General features: G+C 38.6%; 1 protein-coding gene across 1 annotated transcript; it reads left to right on the forward strand.

Annotated features, from left to right (window-relative positions):
- The first annotated feature begins 109 nt into the window (after nucleotides 1-109).
- CFAP107 (cilia and flagella associated protein 107) lies at nucleotides 110-3,685 on the forward strand. The gene is made up of 5 exons (XM_050714979.1): nucleotides 110-120; nucleotides 235-382; nucleotides 1,643-1,756; nucleotides 2,614-2,791; nucleotides 3,423-3,685. The coding sequence occupies exons 1-5, from the start codon at nucleotides 110-112 to the stop codon at nucleotides 3,683-3,685; spliced, it is 714 nt and encodes a 237-aa protein (XP_050570936.1).
- Nucleotides 3,686-21,651: the final 17,966 nt, after the last annotated feature.

The following is a 21,651-nucleotide window of genomic DNA, read 5'->3' on the forward strand; positions in this document are numbered from 1 at the left end:
CAGAAAAAAAATAGCCTAAGTGAGTTGGTTAGGAGCCACTGTTTCACTCAGCAGGAATTATGATGCAGCCTAGAATGTGGTTAGGTCATTGTGGGGACAGCAAACACAAATGGTTCTAAGGCAAAGCAGTTTCGCACATCACCCATGCTTCTCAGCACCCTGGCAGGCAGAGCCCTCTCTGCCCTCGTTTTACCACTGGACTACTGAGTAATCTTTCATCCACAAAACTGGAAGAACAATTATTCAACAACCAGGGAGGGCAGCACTGGTGAGACAAAAAAATATGATTGCATCAATTAAAGATGGACGGGATTGGTGGAAAATTGAACCAAAATACTCAGATAAAGTTCTCATTGGAAACTGGCTGGAAGAGAGAAAAAGGGTAAGAGCATGAAAGAAGTGTGAAAGCAGGATAGAATGGGTCAAAATCAACTCTGAAAACAGTACACAACTGCAGGGGGAGCTGGAGTTCAGGCTCATCTCAGAAGAGTAATAAAAGAGAGAAGGTTAAGCATCTTGCTTGGCCTCCATTCATTCATTTTATGATCTGCCATTCTTATCTCTAAGTCAGGACAAAAGCAATGTCTGAGCACAGTGTATGTGATGTGGTTCACACAAGATACAAAGTTTGCCAATTAAAAATATTATAGACTGCTATAAAACTTAATAATATATACAACTATATAACAGTTATATATACAACTATACAACAATCATATATACAACTAAATAGTATATAACAGTATTATACAATAGAGGCTTCTTTTGCCCTTCCATAAGTTGATACTTATTACTTCTATCAATGGATCCTCAATAATTTGGATGTTGGTTTCATTTGTGCAAACAAGAGCATTTTTTGCTAGCAGAGCTGCTCTACAGATTGCATGTCCTACTTAGGAGCTGAACAAAATTTTATCATTACACATTTAATTTTGTTAAAACATGCCAGCTAGGTTCAAATATTGGAGCTATCAGGGCAAATCTTCCTGACTCCGCTAAAATTACTTCCTTTAGATTTCTTCTTTTTTTTTTTTTGCCTGACATTTATGAAATCTGATGTGATTTCAGAAGATGAACATAGTTTAAGGGTATAAAAATTATGTAGAAAAAAGAAATCCATGAAGTATTTCACTAGATTATAAATGAGGGTGAAATAAACTGAGAAGTAATGAGAATATTAAGAAAAAGCCTTTGTAACTGAAGAAATAAGCCAGTGAACAGTCTTCCAGAGAAGACAAAACATTTCTTAGTATTTTTCCAACTGGACTTGAGCAAAATGCTAGACAATATATTGCAAAGCCTGGCCTGCTGCAGCAGAAGTTGGGAAAAAGAGAGAAAAATGGGTTAATTTGTCCTTTTCAGATGTTAGTTCACACGGCAGGTGACAGTATTTAACACCAAACCATGAATAATTTTTCAAGGGCTGTCTTGCATCTTACATTTACACCAAGGAATCAGTCCAGAATTTTACAATGGATGATTACATCTGCTGACTTTACTATCTGAGAAAAAGTACGTGGTGCAGAGTTCCTTTCAAATAAGTGCTTTTAAAATGCATAGATGAAAAAAGTAGCACTGGAACAGAAGTTCTGTAATTACCAGATTGCATTTGCTATCTCCTGAGTGTTGTATATCTCTCTAGTTTATCAAACCCACTGGGAAACTTGGCTGCAGCACATACAGCACAGACTTCATTTGCTTCCCAGATCACAAACCAGAACAAACACTAAGAAGAACCATGATGAAGAAATATGAGGTAAGTAAAAGGAATTTCAGATGCAGGGTTGTGTGTGCTAACAATCCATACAGCAATGATTTATAACTACTATTTAAGTCACATTTTATATCCTTAAACAAGTATATGTGTAAAAGAAGGCACTGCAGCTCTATGGCCAGTTTACAGGATCCAGAGTGCTCCCTTGTAGACGTGATTAAAGTGGGATGCCTTTCAGAGGCAGACAAACAGCACATACTTCTTGGTTTTCTCTGATTGTTTCCCAGTGTCTGCCTGGTAGGGAAACCCGTGTCCATGAAGAAAATCAGCATGTTACCAGCTAGGACTGGGGATCATGTCTTTGGGACATTCTGTGGGCTTTAGTGAGAGCTTGCTGGTAAAAGATGATCAGCACAGCCCCAAATCATAGGAATGAACTACATTTAAATGAGTCCCAGAATAACACTTTTCCCATAAGTATCATCTGGTAGAATGTCCTCTAATGTACCTCTCCATCCCCAAATATGCTGATCATTCTCTCCTGACAGACAGCTAGAGAGTATATGAAATGCTAATGCACAATGAAACATTCCAGCAGCACAAGAAAATCAGCTTCTCAGTTGCAGGCTTAAATGTTCCTGCAAATGTATGATGAATGTCTTGAAATCAGACAAATCAGATCTCATGGTGTACAGATGTTGTTGTTTAACTGGAAATTTACCTTCCTTTAAAGGCAAATGCCTTTATTTTCAGGGATTAAGTTGTAAGTAAAAGTAATGTAAGTATTTACAAAATTTTGTGGTATCACTGGTAGCACAGTTGGACTCAAAAGCATGCTAAGCCATCTGAATGCTATGCACTGAGACAAATGGCATGGTTTCGTCTGCATCTCCTTGCAGGGCCTGCCAGCACAGCACTTCTTCACACATCACGAGGAACCAAGAAGCCGAAATTTAGTATCAGAGTATGAAGATAAATACAATAGACACAGTTATGACCCTGTGCTGCCTCCCCTCCGCAGCTGGAATGGACGCAAGCTTGCCTGGATTCCTCAGAAACCAGATTTCCCCATTCTTGGTAGCTTTTGGTGTTATTAATTCAAACAGATGAAACGGTGCAGTGGTGAACGTATAGACTTAGAGCCAGCCCTTCTGTTTTTAAAATCATTCTGAAAATGGATTTTCCAGTGAAGTTCAGCTGCTTTCCTACCCAGTCAGTAGCTTATATTTATGATCATTAAAGTGGAAATGTTATCCATATAACTACACTTAATGACTGCAGGGAAGCAGTGAAGGATAAGCCTTCAACGGAAACTTTTCTCTTCCCTATGCGATAATGCCAGACAGCAGCTGAAAACAAGGGGACCTGTGAGGTGTAACTGGTAGGAGAATTCACCAAGTGTTAGTATGTTTCTGAATTTAAGTGATAATATACACCTCTGCTAATTTCTTTAATACCTACCAGACAGACTATGAAGAATCAAGACTCCTACATTTGTATCATTATTGCTTTCCTATCAATATCTAACAGTGATTTTCCCCTCCAGCCAGAGGGATGCACACACGCCCTCGGAACAAAAAGATCTCAGTCTGTCCTTAATCTGTTGTCAGAATAGTACGAGCATTCCCCATGCTCCCTGTGGAATAACAACACCAGGACCAAATATATAGTTTTATCATTCATAACATCTAACCATCTCTTGTCTCAGAACCACCCACCAACTATGGCCTGCTCGAGCACCTGATGAAAAAATGGCACAAGAAAGAAGCTGGAATGATGAGGAGTGTCTACACCATTTCCTATGAAAAGCCACCAATTTCTGCTTTTGCTAAAACTCATGGCCTCTCTTCCAGGCAGGGACGTCATCCCCATAATATTGGTAGAATCCTGGACTATGAAGGGAGTCAGAAATATCTGCAAGCCCTCGGCCAACTAGCGAGAGACAGAAAAGCAAGAGATGCCTCTATGTAAACAGCTTAGTGTGATCTTAAGTACTACTTAATACAGCTTGTTGCTCATATACGTAAGAGTGATCTGTTCTGTGTGGAAGGAATGGGAATTAGGTTACGCAGGCAGAGGGAGGGCTGACTGCTGGTTAGAACAAGTTGCTGGGTTACGTTCTGAGCTGCAGATGGCTGGGAATATTTTTTCAACAGAAGATATTAAATCACTGAAAACAAAATTTGTATCTGTCAGACTCTAGTCAATAAGTAGCTGCATTAAAAAACAGAGTGGGGCAGAACCTGAAAGGTTTTAAATCTTTTAGTTGCTTTGTCCTTAGTTGTTATTTCATTTTTATACAGCTTGCTATACATTTCTTTACAGAAAAAGGAGAGAAGAAACTTGTATTATTCCATAACACGCCTGAAACATCCAAAAGTAAAGTAAGCATATGAAATGGCTGAATACCTAAGGACAAGGTGAACCAAGGTTTCTCTGAACGTAGTAAGCAAGCAGACCTCAGCTGCCCTTGGCTTTACATACTGAATAGCACTTAAGGGTAGATAAGCTGCAAACTACATTAGCTGGCCTTATATTACCAAACAGTAAGCCCAGAAAAAATAGCAGTTAGTGGCCTTTACGTTGCTGGATGGGGCACCCTGATACTTAGTGCTGACAGAAGTCCAAATTCTTATTGCACGTAGGTGCAAGTTCTGCATTTAAATCGTGCTTGGTCCAGAGAAGATATCTGCAACGTTCAGCTGCTGCAGGTCTGAGGTTCAACAATAAACTTGCAGCAAATTAAAGTCTTAGATTAAATATATCTGTAATTAATTCAAGGCATATTTATCACTTCCTTCATCAATTTTGCTCAATATTAACAATACTGTAAATATTTTTAGGCACAAGATAAAGCATGTATGTTACTGGTGGCATGGACAAACCTCTGGCCAGAATGTACACGGAGTTCTACCTCTGCACAGAGATACATTTTAGTCACTGTGATTTAGTTTTGTTTTTTCAAGGTTGAACCGATTTTGAACTGAAGGACATTGATGATTCAGACATAAACATGTTGAGCAACAGTGGCACCTATTGGCAAAGTGATTCTTCACTAACCTTTGCAAGACATCTCTGCCAGAGATGTATGCAGACCTCCAGCTCATTGCATGAATCAGAAACGTTATTGTTCACTGTTCATGAAATCTTTTAGAGAAGCAAAATCCCTTAAAATTAGATAAAGTGGCTTGTGGCTTGTTTTTGGCCTCCAAGCCTTAGGGAGAGCAAAGACAATTTAAAAAAATTTGAAAGCAAAATAGGTGAAAGTAGTCAGTGAACTGCCAACCAAAAAGTAACGTGCTTGAGGTGCTGTGTTATAAAAAACATATTCTCTTGAAAAGCTATTTAAAAAATAATCCATAAAGAAAGAATTCCTTACATGGAATGAAAATTGGCAGATATAGAAATCCTTGTATTTGCAAGGGAGTCCATCCAGATCCCTTGTATTGTCAATATCACTACAGAAAAGTGTATTTTTTCTGTTTATTACCCATGTGCTAATATTTTTAATGAAAATATAAAACAGGCATCCATCTCAATAGTAAAACAAAGCCCATGTAATATTTGGAATATGGCTGAGACAATTACACAAAGATACTCTTCCATTTCATACAGCTCTATCAGTTTGTTTAAAAGTCTGGTCATCAATCATTCATAAATATTAAATATTTATAGTAAATTAAACATTTATGATTATTACCTACTATGCTTCTAAAACCAAAGCTTGTATATGGAAAGAAATTACTGCTTGTGGTACAGGGAATTACTGAGATGCACAAGTACTATCTATGAAATTTGTATGAAAACATACATTCCAAACCTGTAAGCTGACAGGGCAGGGCTCCCCAGGCATAGGTCTAATCTCTTCAACTATTGAGCCATTTACAAGTAAAATGCACAACTACGACACCCAGAGGAATCAAGCAAAGCATGCTAGCTAGCTAAGTGGATGAAATGCATTTTGATAGAGAGCCTCTTAAATATAAAAAACGCACAACTCTGTAAGACATGTCAGTTATGATTAATAATACCCGGTAGCAAAATATATGCTTTGAACTGTTTAAGTGATTAGCTGTTTTCACTTCAGCAATACTAAATATGCATCATGGATATCTAACTAGCCTTTTGGTGACTCAAGCCTCCAAGCCTGCTGAACTTGACAGGAGTCAAGGCTTCTCCATCTCTTGGTCTGAGTTCAGTGAAGGTGGAATCAAACCAGTAGCAAAAGCTGAATGTACATATTGTTATCCTGAATGCATTGCTCAAATAGCCTGCAAGACAAAACTTCAGATAGAATAGAACTGATAATAAGGCTTTCCCCCACCCCTTTTTTTTTTCTAATGCAAAATGTAATTGACCTAAATTATTCCAGACAGAACCCCCCAAAACCATAAGGTTGAGCCACTGCTGAAAGCAATACTGCAAACACAGGACTGCATCGGTAATACCTCATTTAATACTGTCTTGCTGGCCATTTGGATCTATCATAATCCTAGGTTCTAATGCTGTATATCTAGTTTATTGCCAATAGGTAGAGGTAAGCATATACACATGTTTTTTTCATGTACTATACCAGGTAAGTGCATTGAAGTAAGAATAGCAGACAACAATGAAGGATACCTACACGTACAGTTAATAGACAGCGATGCTTCTTGTAATACAAACCACGCCATTTAACCCTACACTTTCAGTTACAACATTGCTGCGATAGGGAGTCCTTCCATAATAAATACTCTTGTTGTGTCTAACACAAATACATTTCACAACCCCCTCAAATCTTCAGAAATTTTAAGGACTTACATTAGAGGGACACTGAAACAACAGTCTTTTTGCCTATGCTTTAAGAACAGCAAACAGAAAATGCAGTCAACTAACAGAAACATACAACAGAAGTGCTGGGTTCCACTATGAAGATGTGCACTTTTCAGGAATATGAGATACTAACAATGAAAATAGCATAACCTCACAAAGAAGAGAGATCAACTGGAAACAGACCTGGTGATAAATATTCTTGGACTTGGAGGCCTCTGAAATACAGATCCAGTCTGGAACTTAATTTCTACCAGACAAGTAGATGGATAATGTTTATTCTAGGACACTCTGAACTGGTAAGGCATAATTCATCTATGTGTGACAAGCACTTTGGGAGTCTTGGGAATCATTATAAAATGCAAAGGATTACCTAATGGTCAAGACAATTGCAAAATATCCAACCAGGCATTACCATGAAATATCACTATACCAAATAGTTTTTTCTTCAAATGCAAATTATTTTGCAGATATGTTGGATTCATCCAAGCTTTTCTTGAAAAACTTTTTTTTCAGTCTCAGGGCCGTATGGTCACTTGTGACTGGAAAGCAAGAGTGCACCAGTCTCTTCAATTTTGCATAGAGATACAACTGTCTGTTCTGAAAACATTCTAGACAGCCTTGATTGCATGAAATCAACCTCGCATTTGAACTTCTGTGACATTAAAGAGACAAGGTGGTAGTTAGAATTGACGCACATCTCTCAAAGCAAGCATATTTCTTGCCTTGAAGGAGACCGATGTCAGCCTAGATGAGCTGCACAAACAAGAAGCTACATTCTTTGGACTGAGAATCTCAGTCAGGGTTGGGATTCAGACATGGAACAGTGATGCTGGTTGGCAAGTTCTACAGTAACTGGGGACTGTGGAAGCCAGCTGTGAAGTGAGGGCGGTCACAGAGACAAAATGGCAGGATATCAGGGAGAAGAGAAATAGGTTGTTGACAAGAAGTTGTTCGCATGGTCAGAAGGCCTCTTTCAGAAATTATAAATATTCCTCGGAAGGTGCTTAAAAAGAGCTAAGTCAGTTTTCTGGTAAAACAGCTTCATTGGTCTGAATTTAAGCACTACCTAATGAAGATACAATGCCTGCCAAGTCCTGTCCTCCAAATCCGCACATACCATTGCACTGATTTCCTTGAACAGCACCCTTAAGCATGCATAGCTCCTGGGAGTGGGATTCTGACTTACCCAGCTCCTGCAAGAATGTAAAAAAGCTTTCTTTGACGGCAGTTACTCTAGCCACACATATCTGGTAAAGCTTGCCTGTATATTTAAACATGTATTTTTCATATTGGTGACAAAAACACTGAATTGTCTGTCATTAGTAATTACTCTTTTCCTTTAAACAACCAACCAAAACCAACCTTTTGTTCTGTTTGTTGAACTGAGATCATCTCTTCCAAGGCATTATCTTCAAACGATGCCATCGATGTGCTTTTTGCTGTAAGTTTAATCAGTCTAAGCAGATCTCAGTTGCAGTACATTTATGATATTCTTACTGCCATATGGGGTTGTACCATTTCAAGAAAAAAAAATTACTAGCTTCTAAAAAGAATTCATATTTGGACCTTATTTTCTAGACTGTGGCTTCCCTCATAGAAATACTGCCTTGTTACTCATCAGAATGAAGAGTGCATAAACTTCCCAAAACGTGACACGTTCTTTGTTGAAACCTTTTATTTAACCCATACTTCATGCTCACATTTCAAAGGAGCCACCTGTCTTCACAGGCAGCTATAATCAGTGAAAGTGCTGCAGTGTGTCATGAACCTGGTCTGTGCTATCTGCTGTCTCCAGTGAAGACATCCTCTTGGTTCTTTTTATTTTTTTCCTTTTTGTTTTCTTTTGGTCTTTTCCTATCATTTAAAATCTAATCAAGTTAATAAGGCTATTTGTATGGAAATTACTTCACAAAGGACTAAATCTGGGATATTCAAGGACTGCAGGAGAACAGAACTACAGTTTTCTATACGTAACTGTGAAGCAACTCCTAAGTTAGCTGGTGAAGAGAAGAACTCTGTCTTGGAAATAATTTTGTAGTCATAGTGACAGGGGCATTTACTTTGGGTACTGAAGGACCCAAGTTCTATTCAACAGTGATCCATTAGGAAATTGTTATATAAGTAATATACTAGTTGTTTTGGGGCAATAATATTTGCTAAGAAAGAAAAAATCTCTAGGCACAGTCATTTTACGGGAATTTGCTCTTTATCATCACTTACTTTTATTCTTTCAGTTGCACCAACCCCTAAGGACGCCAGCCTCATTGTGCAGAACTCAGCTGTAAAAAGACAGCCACTGGCCCAGAGAGCTCCCAAGCCTAGGACTGCTTAAATACACCAGTAGGATTTTAAAAATACATTGAACAAGCCAGTCCAGTTTTTGAAATAAGCTGTCAGGATTGGCTGCATAAATATGTACTTACCTGCTTCAGTGCTGTCAATATGTAATTTAGGCTGCTGCCTTATGACATATTTTGGGTCTAATTTAAGGACCTGTATATTTGGGCAAGAGGGTCTGGATGCCTGTCAGGTAAATATTGCAAGTTGTAAATTTTCACAGCAGATTTGTCACTAAGTTTAGTCAGCACTATATTTAAAATGAACATTGATCTGATGGTAGTCCTTGTCCTTGACAGTGGTTGGCCTGAGAGCTAGTCAAAGATCCCTAGAGGAACGCTGCTGGAATCCCCCTTAAGTTTCAAACAGCTACCTTCTTACATGGCAGTCCTGATGTCCTTCATATCAGTAGCATCAACCGTCAGGAAACTTACAGCCTTGTCCTCCCAGTTCAGCTCAAGGTGGTGACACTCATGCCAGACAGAAAAGTGCCTATGGAGAATGGGCTTAGAGGCCGTGCATTGCCTAAATGTCCTGTGTACCCCAGCCTAGTAGCCAATACAGAGAAAATTTTGGATCTTTTAAAAATGAAAAGAAAGCAAATTTGATTTCCTGAACTGATACAGAAGATCTGGCTTTCCGTATGCTGGTTGCTGATACTGTCCAGAGACAGCAATTTAAACTCTTCCTTTTGAGCTATCTGGAGGAATGCTATAAAAACCCACTGGTAGGTACAGGCAAACCTACATTTTTCTTCTGTTCCCTCAAATGCTTTAGCTCTGACAGGGCTTTTTGTTATGTCAGTGTTGTCATTGGACAGCCCGCTTTCCCTCAGAATTCCTGATATTTTGTGTTTTCAGTAATTTTAAATATATATTCAGTGCAACCCAAGTATTCGTTTCTGCAAAACAGGCTTGGACATTTCTCACCATGTATATCACTACATACTGCGGGGCCAGTTTTCACTGCTGCTGTTACTTACAAATATTGAGAGCAAATCACTTAATCTGGCCTCTGAAGTGTTTTAGGCTTAAATACGGCAATCCCACTGATGAACATAATCTCAGTAAAATCTCAACCAGGTTGGAGCGGCCCAAGATTTAGTCTGTACACTGAAAATAAGGGCACTGTAGATGTGCAGGGAAGCAGTAGGTGGCAGAATTTGCTCTGTTTTTGTCCTCTCCAAAGCCTGCACTATGGTGCCTTGGGTTCTCTGGCCTCTAACAACTACCTAAGAGGAGCCATCTCTCGGTGCAATTCTTCCAAATGTTTTGAAATCCCTAGAGATGAAAGGTGCCGTTGTTACTATTCTTTATTTCTGTTGCAGTAGTAATGAGGTCAAAGCAGGGTAGAAGGTGAACTGTACTTGGTTTTGTATAAACAAGACAGAAAGCAGGTAGTTGTTAAATGGTACACAGCTGATAGACGAGGTAACAAGAGGTCTCTCTCTTTCCTGAATAGTATTTTTGCCTGGAAATAGTTGATGCGCTACGGGGTACTTGAAAGACAGAAAAAGTTAATGCAATCCAGCCTTAAATGATCTGTAGTGTTTCAACAGGAACAATTTGCATTGTCACACAAATTCATAGGATTTACATGGTGGCCACTTTTACCTCCCACACTCCATGATCTGAATATATTTGAAGACATAGATATAATCCAGAAGTGTTGCTCCCACAGTTTTCAGGGGGAATTTGGCCCTTTGTCAGTGATTAAATGACAAGGAGGCAAGGTGATTCGCCTGCAGCTAGTCAATAGGAGAGCTGGAGAAACAACACAGAATTTTGATCCTTATTCCTGTATTTTAACCACTTGACTAAACTTTCTCCCTGACAAAATGTTAGCATATACCAAACTGTTCTGCTTGATTGTTCAGACAGCATTGTCAGCCTGTGTTTACATGATCAGTGTTAGGCACTGTTGCTGGTCTGTACCTGTTTCCCTGATTAATGAGTTTTTTCTCTAGCTGGTCATTTCACAGGAAAAAAAACAACTTATTTTCCATTTATAAGGGACGTTTGCAAAGCCACATCAGTCAGCAGCACAGAAATCTCACAATCAGCAAACTGCTACAGGCAAAAATATGTTCCAGTTAATGTTAAATGAGAAATGTGCTAATTCCCCCCCCTATTTCAGAGCTGCTAATGAGGAAAATCAAAATAGCATTTTCCAGTGAACTGGTGACAGATCTAAGGTGTTAAAAATTTAAATCTTAACACAGAGAAAGCACTCTCAAGCCCTCAAATACCAACCCTGTTAATGGGAAAATGTCAAAAATGCCTGTGAGGTTTGAGATGGCCTTTTTAAAATCTGAACACTGGCACCAAAGCCCAAAAATAATGGGCCAGCTTGTTGCCAAGTTAAGAATACATTTATTTATTTATTTATTTATTTATTATTTTAAATGAATGTAGCTTTGACTTACAGTACTAGTTTGATAGTCTTAGAGACCAAAGTTGTCTGCTTCAGCCTCATGGTAGGGCAGCTTTTAAAGAGATTACCAGTGAGGAATCAAAATGGTAGAATTTGCCCGCTTCACAGAAAAAATAACATTTTTCTTTCTTCAAAACTTACTGAGTCATTGCAATCTTCCAGACATTTGAAAGGCCTATTTTAAGGAGACCCACTATGGCCAACTATTTTCTTCATTTTAGAATTGTGCAACAGCAATTATTTCCTTATTTTATGTATCTCAAGGAATTCCTATGTCAGGAGTACCACAAATTGCCTACATACAATAAATACCGACATGCAGATTTACCATAATATCAGACACTGTATGACTAAGTTGAAATACCTAAGCATAAATTTGCTGTGAAACCAGCATTTATCATTGTAGGTCCATAAACTCTGCTGGAAATGACATCGTAATATGTATATCACAGCAGGGACCCTGACTGTATCTCCAGGGAGGAATTAGGAATTCTACAGCATGAGATACATTATATACAATATATTCCAAAGTAAATTGAAAACAGTGAAAAGACTCTCAACATATGGTCAGGCTGTTAATATTGAGTTCTTAGAACTGCAAGCATTGAGATTACACATAATTCTATTTCTAGACTGTGATGATTCACAAGAAATCCCCCCTTTGTTATATTAACTCGTACTTCAATGTTTTGGGGGAGATTCTTCCTCCTACCTCCCTCTTTTTTTTTTTTTTTTTTTTTTTTTTTAGGATAGTTTAAATCACACCCTATATGATTAGCCACTCAACCTTGAAACTGAGAATTCTTGTTATTAGATTATGGTGGCAGATAGCTGAGTAGCACCAGCAATTGTTTTTAATTTGGTTCCAGAGGAAGAGTCACACTGTAGAAGCTCAATACCCCCTGCATCTTCCTCTTCTCGTCATGTTGGGACTTTCCATAAATGATTACAAAATGTTTTAGCACGAGATACTGACTGTGGTCCATCTGTGTTTAATTACACAAGTAAGCATGTACTGGCATTGCTGTGGACATGGGTGGGTCTACAAGCAAGTCACTGATGTGAGTTCGTTATTAGGAATGCAGCAACTTTTAAGTAGCAAACCTGGGTACTTGTGGCAGTTTAGCTACAGTGCATGGAACTCAGCTTTTTGGTTGGTTTTGCAGCTTGTGCCACGTTTTGCAGCTGTGATTAGACAATTTCTTTGCACCTAAGGTAGTCAACACTGCAGTCAGAAAAGCAGTATCTCTTTGGTCAGCACAAGCAGTAATAGCAATCTTCCTCCCAGCGTGAATACAGCCATATAGCACTGCCCTTTGCAGCATCAGTACTCCTCCTCTCCAAAACCTTTTAGGTAAAATTCTGGGCCCACTGAGGTCAGAGGTAAAAGTTGCATTTATCCAACTACCTGCTAGAAATGCAAAAGGGTCCCCAGTTTGTCATGACATCCCTTTTCACAGGTAGGGAAAGGCAATAACCACATCCGTTCACTTGCACCAAAGCTTTTGCCATCACAAATTTGATTTCAGAGACAATTGCCTTCAGGCCTTACAGCTGAGGGCAAAACATGTTTGAAGGGGTTATTTTAACACTTGGCCTCTCCATGGCACAGCATGCCACCAGGGAAACAAAACCCAGGAACCTGTGTTTTTAAGAAATAGCCTATAAAAATGATAGCTGTTGATGCTATGCACCTAACCTCAGACATTTGGGCTGTCAGCCTGAACTCTGACCGGCTGTGGCCTCCTGCATCTGGAAGCCATGTTCCTTCATCAGCTAAATATGTTCAGATTGCAACAGGGGCAGAATAAAAAATCAAACTGCAAGCCTCTGCTTGCTGAACTAAGGGATCAATTCCCTAATTCAGCTGGGAAAAGTAATCAAAGGAGACTGGAATAGCCACATTCCACCCCGCAGACAAACAAGATTGTATTGGCTACGTATCCCAAAATAAATATCATGTGAACGCTCTACTCGGCCAAGAAAACAGAGACAACTAAGAATGAGTCTCTTTTGTATCCTGATATATTGACATATTTTGTTCTAGCTTTTACATGTGCTAACAAATGGAAATTACAGGTGTTTGGGGGTTTTTGGAGGGAAAATATACTCCTTTGCTGTTCTATAAAGTTGTAGGAACTCCAAGTATTTCTACTTTAGGGGCTTTTACACTTTGTATCCATACGTACAGAAATGAGGTGTATTTCAGTAGTATTTCATCATTTAAGCAGTTCCTCAGTTGGATACCCGAGTTTGCCACACATCAAATTTTACCTGCCAGGACAAATAGGTTTGCCTCAGCAAAGGCAGACAAGGCTAATGAAGTAGCTGCTCCACTAATTTGTGCCAAGAAATTGTTAAAATTCCTAATTCTAGAGCACATATTCATTAAAAGCTTGCTTAGAACAAAACTTATTTGCCTCAGTATCTCCGAGCTATAACAAATCCAAATCAGGGACAGTTATTGCTTTTTAAATATATTTTTTGGGGTAATTTGTCATCCTAATCAGATCCATATGCATGCTGAGCTCTTTACTGCATCACTTTGGCTAGAAGATAGCATAAAAAAATGCTTCATAACACTGCAAAGATGTAGCAGAGACCAACATTTCACTGTGTAGGGGGTAGAATGTGCTTGAACTGAAGTTTAACAGGAATGCTAAGGCTTCCCAGTACTCTCACCTTTATGTAAAAGACAATACACAGGCTCTAATTAAGGGAAGCAATCAGAACATTGCTTCTGAATACAGTAATCACAACTCGATGGTATTGTAATTAATAAGAGCAACAAAACCAATTAAAGACTTACCTGGGCTATCACAACTGAAAAACTGTAACAACAAAGCCTAGAAAAAGTAATAATCGTATTTATTAATTAGATAATGGAATAAAAACCTATGTCAATATGAAACTACCTTGATGTCCACTGGAGAGAGAAAAATTCTGCTGCAAAGCCGAGCCATTTAATGCCTGCTCTTTTATATTCTGCTGATTGTGGTATTGCACAAATAAGTTTAAAAGGAAAGTGTTTGGGGCAGGGACAATTTCCCTCCATGTATTAACACACCCTTGGACACTCACGATAATTCAGCAGGTGGGTTACTGATGATTTTTTATTTTGCAAGTATGTTTCTTTTACTGACAATGTCCACACTTTCTCAATCCATAAATTCCCTATTTCTCTTCCTACTTATGCTTTTGTCATAATTTTATTTTTATGAATCTTGCTCTCCTTTTAACTTGGGCACTATGCAGATGGAGGAGACCCTGATCTTTGGAATGGGGAGGCAGTTCTGGAGAGACAGAACAACAGAAATCTCCTAAATGAGGGAAATGTCAGAGGGGAAGGACAGCTACAGGCTAATGATCTTTTTGAGTGAATCTGTAGCAAACACGTTTTACCAAGGCATGAAAGGAAAAACAAAAAAGCCATAGAATTTTTTATGATAATTTTCTCCTTTAATTTTAGAGAAACATAATGCTTGGCTGGATATATTTAGCTAAATGTTTTGTGAATTGGGAGTCTCCCAAGCTTTTTTATTTAAAGAGCTCTTGGTATTCTTTTCCAGTAAGTCAGCATTACTGCAGTAAACACGGAGCCTTTCATAACCTTGCTATGTGTGATCCCTTCTGAAAGTCACTCCGCAATCAAATGTACTGGGATTTCATAATAGTAATTTGCCACACTGTCAGAAATAGGCTTATCATGCTGCTGTCATTGGTATCATGTGAACATCACTCAGTATGCTGTGCCCTTCAAATGAAAGCCAGTGCTCTGAGCCAGTGGCAGAGAGAGAAAGATGGGAAAAAAAGGAAGAATAAGAGAACATTAACTCTTTAAAGTCAGGTACACCCTCAGCCTGAAGGAAGAAAATGCAAAGCTACTGTATATGGTGTGAGCCCCTGTTTAAACATCCGTAATATTTACTGAATATTCACTGGGTAAGAAAGTTGTGTTTTTTTCCAGTTCACTTGAAAAGTCTCTGAAAAATCTGTTCCTGTTGTCTCTCATTATGCGGAGTGTGGCATCTACTAATTTCCAATGCCCACAAGCTGTTAGCTGATCTTGACTAGTTGTTCAAGTTTTTAAAATGTATTTCCATCCCTTTCCTCTTCTGCTTATTTGCAAACATTTTCCTGAGTAGTTTCCTAAATAAATCTGTGAAAAGTCTCAGAGATTTGGGATTCACAGAGCTTTGAAGTAGCAATAGGTATCATCTTTTAAAAATGATTATTTCCTGCACTCACACAGCTGCAATAGTGCTTTTCCCAAAATTCTTTCTCCTAGAAAAGTCACACACTTTGTGAACTCCTCAGTCATTTCCCTAGTTTGTAAAGGTTCTGTCAACGAATGAGCGAGAAAAGAACTGTCATGTAGCTTAGACTGACCAAGCCAGCTTGAAGGATAGAAACTTGAATGGATTTTTACAAACACGAGTCACTGACAGATGTGGGTGCTTTTACAGACTATTCAGAAGCCCATTTTTAATGAATAAGTAGAGAAAAAATATTAGCCTGGTCAATTCTATAAATTCTAGCAACAAGCAAAACCTACAGCTTTCATACTGCAAGGTTGTTTGGGCAATGGATTAGATGCATGTGCCTGAAGAGGATATACCTTGGTGGATAAAGGTTTAATCTTCATAGCTGGTGAGGATATTTCTAAACAGCATGGGACGGAAAAGAAAGTAGATGAAGAACTCAGTAAACCAACAAAATCCCCAAACATAATATTTGTAATGGCTATAGTGTCGCAGGTTACACACCTCCTCCCCTGCCCCCCTTTATTATTTTTTTCCACAGAAACTTAAATTATACAAAAGATTTGGTCTTCAGGTAAAGAACTAAAGCTACATGTAAGATTTAGCATTTTAAAACTTACTGAAGTTATTTGGTTACCTCAAAATGTTAGTGTTTTCCAGACAGCAGGTGCTCAGCACTTTCTTATGGTCAAGGTCCTCATGATATCTTAAGTTGCACACTTGGAATCAGTAGTTACTTTACAAGGTGTTTTCCAAGGGGTTTATTTGTTTAAGAATTCAATTTATAAATTATCTGAGACAGTCATAATTAGAAGCTGGGGGACTTTCCTGTGAGTGAATCAGCAATGTAGCATAATCAAACTAATGTATTTCTAATGTCATGGCTTTGCCACTCAGTGTGGATGTCTGTTTCAATAACACTTTTTATTTAATTTAGATCACTCTAGCTAGGTTGCAGTTCTGAATCTGGAAAGTCTAATTTTCTAAGTGACTCTTAAAAATATATATATATAATAAAAGTTCTGTGAGCTAATGATTGCATCTACTATAATAGTTTCATATCACATTAGGGCATGTGTTCTTTATGACCTTCTTATTTATCTGTAGACTCAAGATATTGCCACTATTTCATCCATGGAAGCTTCGGGCTGTACCATTGTCCATTATCTTGTAAAGAATACACATGTTTTGAGGTTCTAAGATAGCACAAAGAAGGAAACCTCACAAAACTGGATGTGCATTTACTTCCCCTTGTGGAACTGCAGCAGCACCAATGGGGAAATGAATGGTAATTACAGTATTTTATTTTATTTTATTTGTGCCTTCAATGCACACCGCATTAAATTTACTTAAAAATATTAGGTAAGGCCTGCATACTGTAGTATATAATAGGTAAACTGTTCAAATATAGTTCATTGTTGGTTCCTATTTATCCTGGCTGTTACATAAAAGCAATTATATTTTATCATAAATAAATTCTTGAATGACTCAACTACTTTATTAGTAAAATTAAATATCTTAATAATTATTTTTGAAACTGTTGGAGGGCACTGTTGGAGGTAGAAGAATAACACCTAGGATGATACGTGGTCATATTCCATGGACAATCAGTCTGAAATGTAATGCCAGGTTCTTCTGCAGAAATTATTCATACCGAGCTCCCCATGAAGGTGTACCATTACCTCCCGTTCTCTCCCTCTCAGGAAGTCTGTTCTGTTCATAGAAGCCTACTGTGGTTGTTAGAGGAATGTCTTCAACTAGCTTGTCCGTTTCCTTCTGATCCTGGGGTTAAATTAATTCAAAAGACCGCCTGCCAGGACAGAGGTCTGAGGTTGTGTCAACATGTCGTTAGAAATGCTTTAACAAGTTGCTCTACATGTATAATTAATAGAGATGAAGGAATCCTAGGCTGTCAGAAAGTCTGAGCTCCATCCTGGTACATCTGTCCTCATGCTTCTCGGTATTTCCTGTCCTCTTTGATGTTATTTCTGGGACATTGATATCGTTCACCATATACTACTCTCAGAAAGGTTGATCTTATAAAGCAATAATATGGTAATAAAACTGTTTTGTCCCTCATTGCAACTTTTATCCAGTGAGCTCAGTGTTTTAACAGAGCTTGATTAAAAATTAAGCGTCAGTACAGCTGCGTAAGGCAGGTGAGTAGTGTCATAGCCATTTTACGGATGGTTAAACACAGAATAGAAAGGTTAACTGCCTTGGCCATGGCTGCTCACTAAGTTAGCTGCACTGTTGGGAGTGAGAACTCAGGCCCGAATAAGTGGATTGCTTGATTTGGTAGCTGATGCACAAATCAGAGAAATTGAGTTTTCAGTTTCACTCATTTTATGTATATATACATATATATTTAAGTGGCTCCTTTAAGCAAGTGGAATACAACAAAAATTTTAGTTTTTGTCAACCAAAAATTTAGTTTCATCCCAAAGGAAATCGTACTGAACTCTCTTGCTAACCTTTATACAAAGCTTGGGTCAAAGTCAAAAAGAAAACTGACATTTTGAAAACACAAGTTGTTTTCTGAGGTGATTCAGCAAGTTTTAAACAATTTGTTTCACCAGTGACAGTTTCGACAGGCAAACTGACTGGTACTTGGAACTGGTTTGAACAATAGTGCTATCCTACAGGGCAGTAGTGACAAGTCTTTTTCCAAAGCTACAGTACTGATGACATATATTTAACACAGTTAATATTCAATCCTATACAGAATACAGAAGTTCTTTCTGAAAAAAAGCACCACAACTGGCAGTCACAGAAGGTAGGGCTCCTGCCTTCAGAGATACTTCTCCAAAACCTATGAAAACAGATTGCAAAACTCCCCGCTTTGCAGCTGTCAAGTATATAGCTGTGCACTGAACAGCACCCTCCTGCTGGCATCTTCCACATAGGGAAACACATCAACATGCACATAGGTTTTAGCCTGAGCTCTAGCTCCCTCCAGACTTGAGACTTTCGAAAGTATGTTCCAGATAAGGCAAACACAGCTGCATGGTGCATGCCGTGCTGACAGTTCAGAGAAAGTTCTCTCCCTCCTTGGCTCCCCGATAGAGCCAGAGGCGTTCCACAGGAAAGCAGCCCTCTGTCGAGCTTATGCCGTGGTTTTGGTGAAAGGGCAGAAGGTACAGAAAACAAGCACAGCACTGTGGAAAGTGGGATTTGACTGAGTGATTAAGTCTGCCATCCAGCTGGTGGACACAGCAGCTGTTACTATTACAGTCCGGATAGCATTTCATTTATTTTAAAACCCTATCTTAAAGCTTTAATATCACATCCATTTTAAATCACTTCATTTGAAGGTGCCAGCAGGGGGGATCATCTGGTAAAGAACATGGGGAAAAAAAAGACAAGTCTTACTTGTCACTTTCTGAGACAAAGCTTCTTACACTTTTTCATTTAAGATTGAATGTCCTTAATTTTGTAGCTCCACGATAGATAACAGACCAAAACCCTGCTGCCTGTAGATGTGGGTACATTGGTACAGGCTTGCAGGAATAGCATGGCTTGCTAACAGTCTCAATTCCTGCATCTAAGAAAAGAACAGATGGACTTCAGGAACAGCAAATGGACAACTAACTGAATGGCAAGCTTTCCTTACACGAATACATAGACCATATGTGCTTAGAAGAATCCAAAGACATTTTCCTTGATAAAAACCTATCCAGTAAATACTGAACTTGGTGGGGGGTCTTCACTTCAGCAGCAGTGTGATTTAGATCAAATCCTCAAAGATTGAAAATGGTCAAATAAGATGTAACACTGTGCAAATAACAGGCAACACTCTGCCAAGGCTTGCTACCTTACTACTGTCCTACGAACTACACGAACTCAGTGATGCTACAACGACGAAAACGAGGATGCATGGATGAAAATAATGAGCCCATATTTTAAAATCTTTTCCACTTTATCTAGTAAATCAAAGATCATCTGAAAACAAAAACCAAGCAATTGGTCTGAACTTTCTATCATTTGCTGTAACACTTGGAAAAGTAATAAATTAAACTAGCATGGCAAAGATACTCCCCCAACAGATTAGTCCAGACAAAGTAATTATCTCTGATTTTTTGTTTTAAGTGGATCATCAACCCTATGTGCAGGATAGTTCCTCCCTTCATACACTGTAGAAATTAAACATTCCACATACCTAACACATACCAAGAGATTAGTGTCACTTCTCAGTAACTCAGCTGAGAAGCAATAACGCTAAACTTTGGCGCATATGTTCTGTAATACATAGCTCTGAAATCTGCAGTAAGAGTGATGCAACAAAATAGGAAACATCTACCCGATTTCTCTGCCCTCTGCATTTTAAGAAAGCTGATAGAGAAACGTCTACCCAACTCTACGTAACAGTATCACGGAGGAGACCCTACAAGTGACTGCTCACAGGCTTGGCTGATGTAAGCACTACTCCAGCCCCCTTTGCTGCCCCTGCTGAAGACATAGGTACATCTCTACTACTAGCTCTGACAAGCCTTTATTCTCCTTGGTGCAAAGGTTATCATCATATTTGACTGCGGTGCTCTGCGCAGCCTGTCTTCTGTACTGGGCATTCACGCTAAGCTGGGTTACAATCTTACTTTGTTCTGGTGGGAGGAGATGACTCACTATTTGTTCTGTGAGACTACAAGGGGACACCTTGAAGCAAAAAATGGCTTTGAAGTGCCAGCTTGCTTCACAGAGCAGATGGCTGGGATAGGCTGAGGTTAAAGACATTCATTATAAATCCATCATCAAACTAGGACATAGATGTACAGTGATTATCAGATCAAGAGAATGTGCTCAGAATGGCAACTTCTCTGTTGCTGCCTGAGCTACACAAGACTGCGGCCAGGCTTTGGTGAGTTGGACCAGACTCTCCTTTCACAGACCTGACAGCAATACCACCGAATCCAGAAAGAAGCTGGAAAAGCTACATGGCTTCTCTCTGCACAGTGTCTGTAATACCCAAATACTGCCAGCTAAATGAAATTAGTAATCACCCTCCAATGCAGAAATTACAAACTCTGACTGCTAACATACATATAGATCATCAGTGTAAAAGGCCTGCAGAGTTCTCTCTTTCTGCATGAAACTGGAGAGAAGAAACACACACAGAGGGCTGCAGAGCTTGCATTTTGCAGGCAGTATCTTCCCTGGGTAAATCAGCATTTCACAGTAATAAAGTTAATGGAGCCCTACCAACCTTTACCAGATAAGGATTGGATCCCAAATAATTTAGTAGTGAAATGAGAATTGAGGCCAACATGCAGCTAAAATTATTTTTGTTTAAAGCATGGTTCAGGTTAAGCAGAAAGCAATTATTTCCTTTGATGCACTCGCACAAACACTACTCGGTGGTGAATAATCTGTGTCCCATATGCCATTATTGAAGAAATTTGAAGAAATCAGCCTGCATGAAACACTTTCTTCTGAAAAAAATACAAACTTCTCAGCCTAATGACTTCTGTTCCCTCAAGGAATAATATAAATTAGGCTGTGTTAAATTTGTAGTCATTTTCTTGTCACATCGTATAACGTTCATGAGTTTATGGTTAGAACACTCCCTGCTTTCATTTAAAATCCAGTGTGGCAGGGTTTATCTTACTTTGTCTGTTAAAAAAAGCCATTCCAGACTGAATAATTACTAAAAAAGATTTTTCTTGCAATATATACATATATGTATATATATATATATATTTTTTTTTTAAGCTGCGGACACAGTATATCTTATTTTGGACTTACTTCAATATTATACCACTCTTGGAAACATAATTTACAATTGGATTTTGAGTGGCAAAGTAAATACGGCGAAGTAAAAATACGGAATATTTTATACATCACTCCCCTGCCACCTTTTAAACAGTCTCCTCTGAGGTTAGTTAATACAATGACATTTGGGACTTGCTATGGGAAGAAAACAGTAAAATCAGTTATAGAGCAACATTTTCTTGTTCCATCTTTTGAAGATGCAAATCAGGGTTAAAAAAAAATGAACATAATCGCAAGGCAACTGAATTATTCTGAATAAAGCAAGGCTCTGCATAGTGAATCAGCATTGATGGGCAGACGTTTCAGGACTACCAGTTAGGACAGTGC

This window comes from Cygnus atratus, chromosome 21 (assembly GCF_013377495.2).
Source record: "Cygnus atratus isolate AKBS03 ecotype Queensland, Australia chromosome 21, CAtr_DNAZoo_HiC_assembly, whole genome shotgun sequence".
In the NCBI taxonomy this organism is placed as follows: Eukaryota; Metazoa; Chordata; class Aves; order Anseriformes; family Anatidae; genus Cygnus; species Cygnus atratus.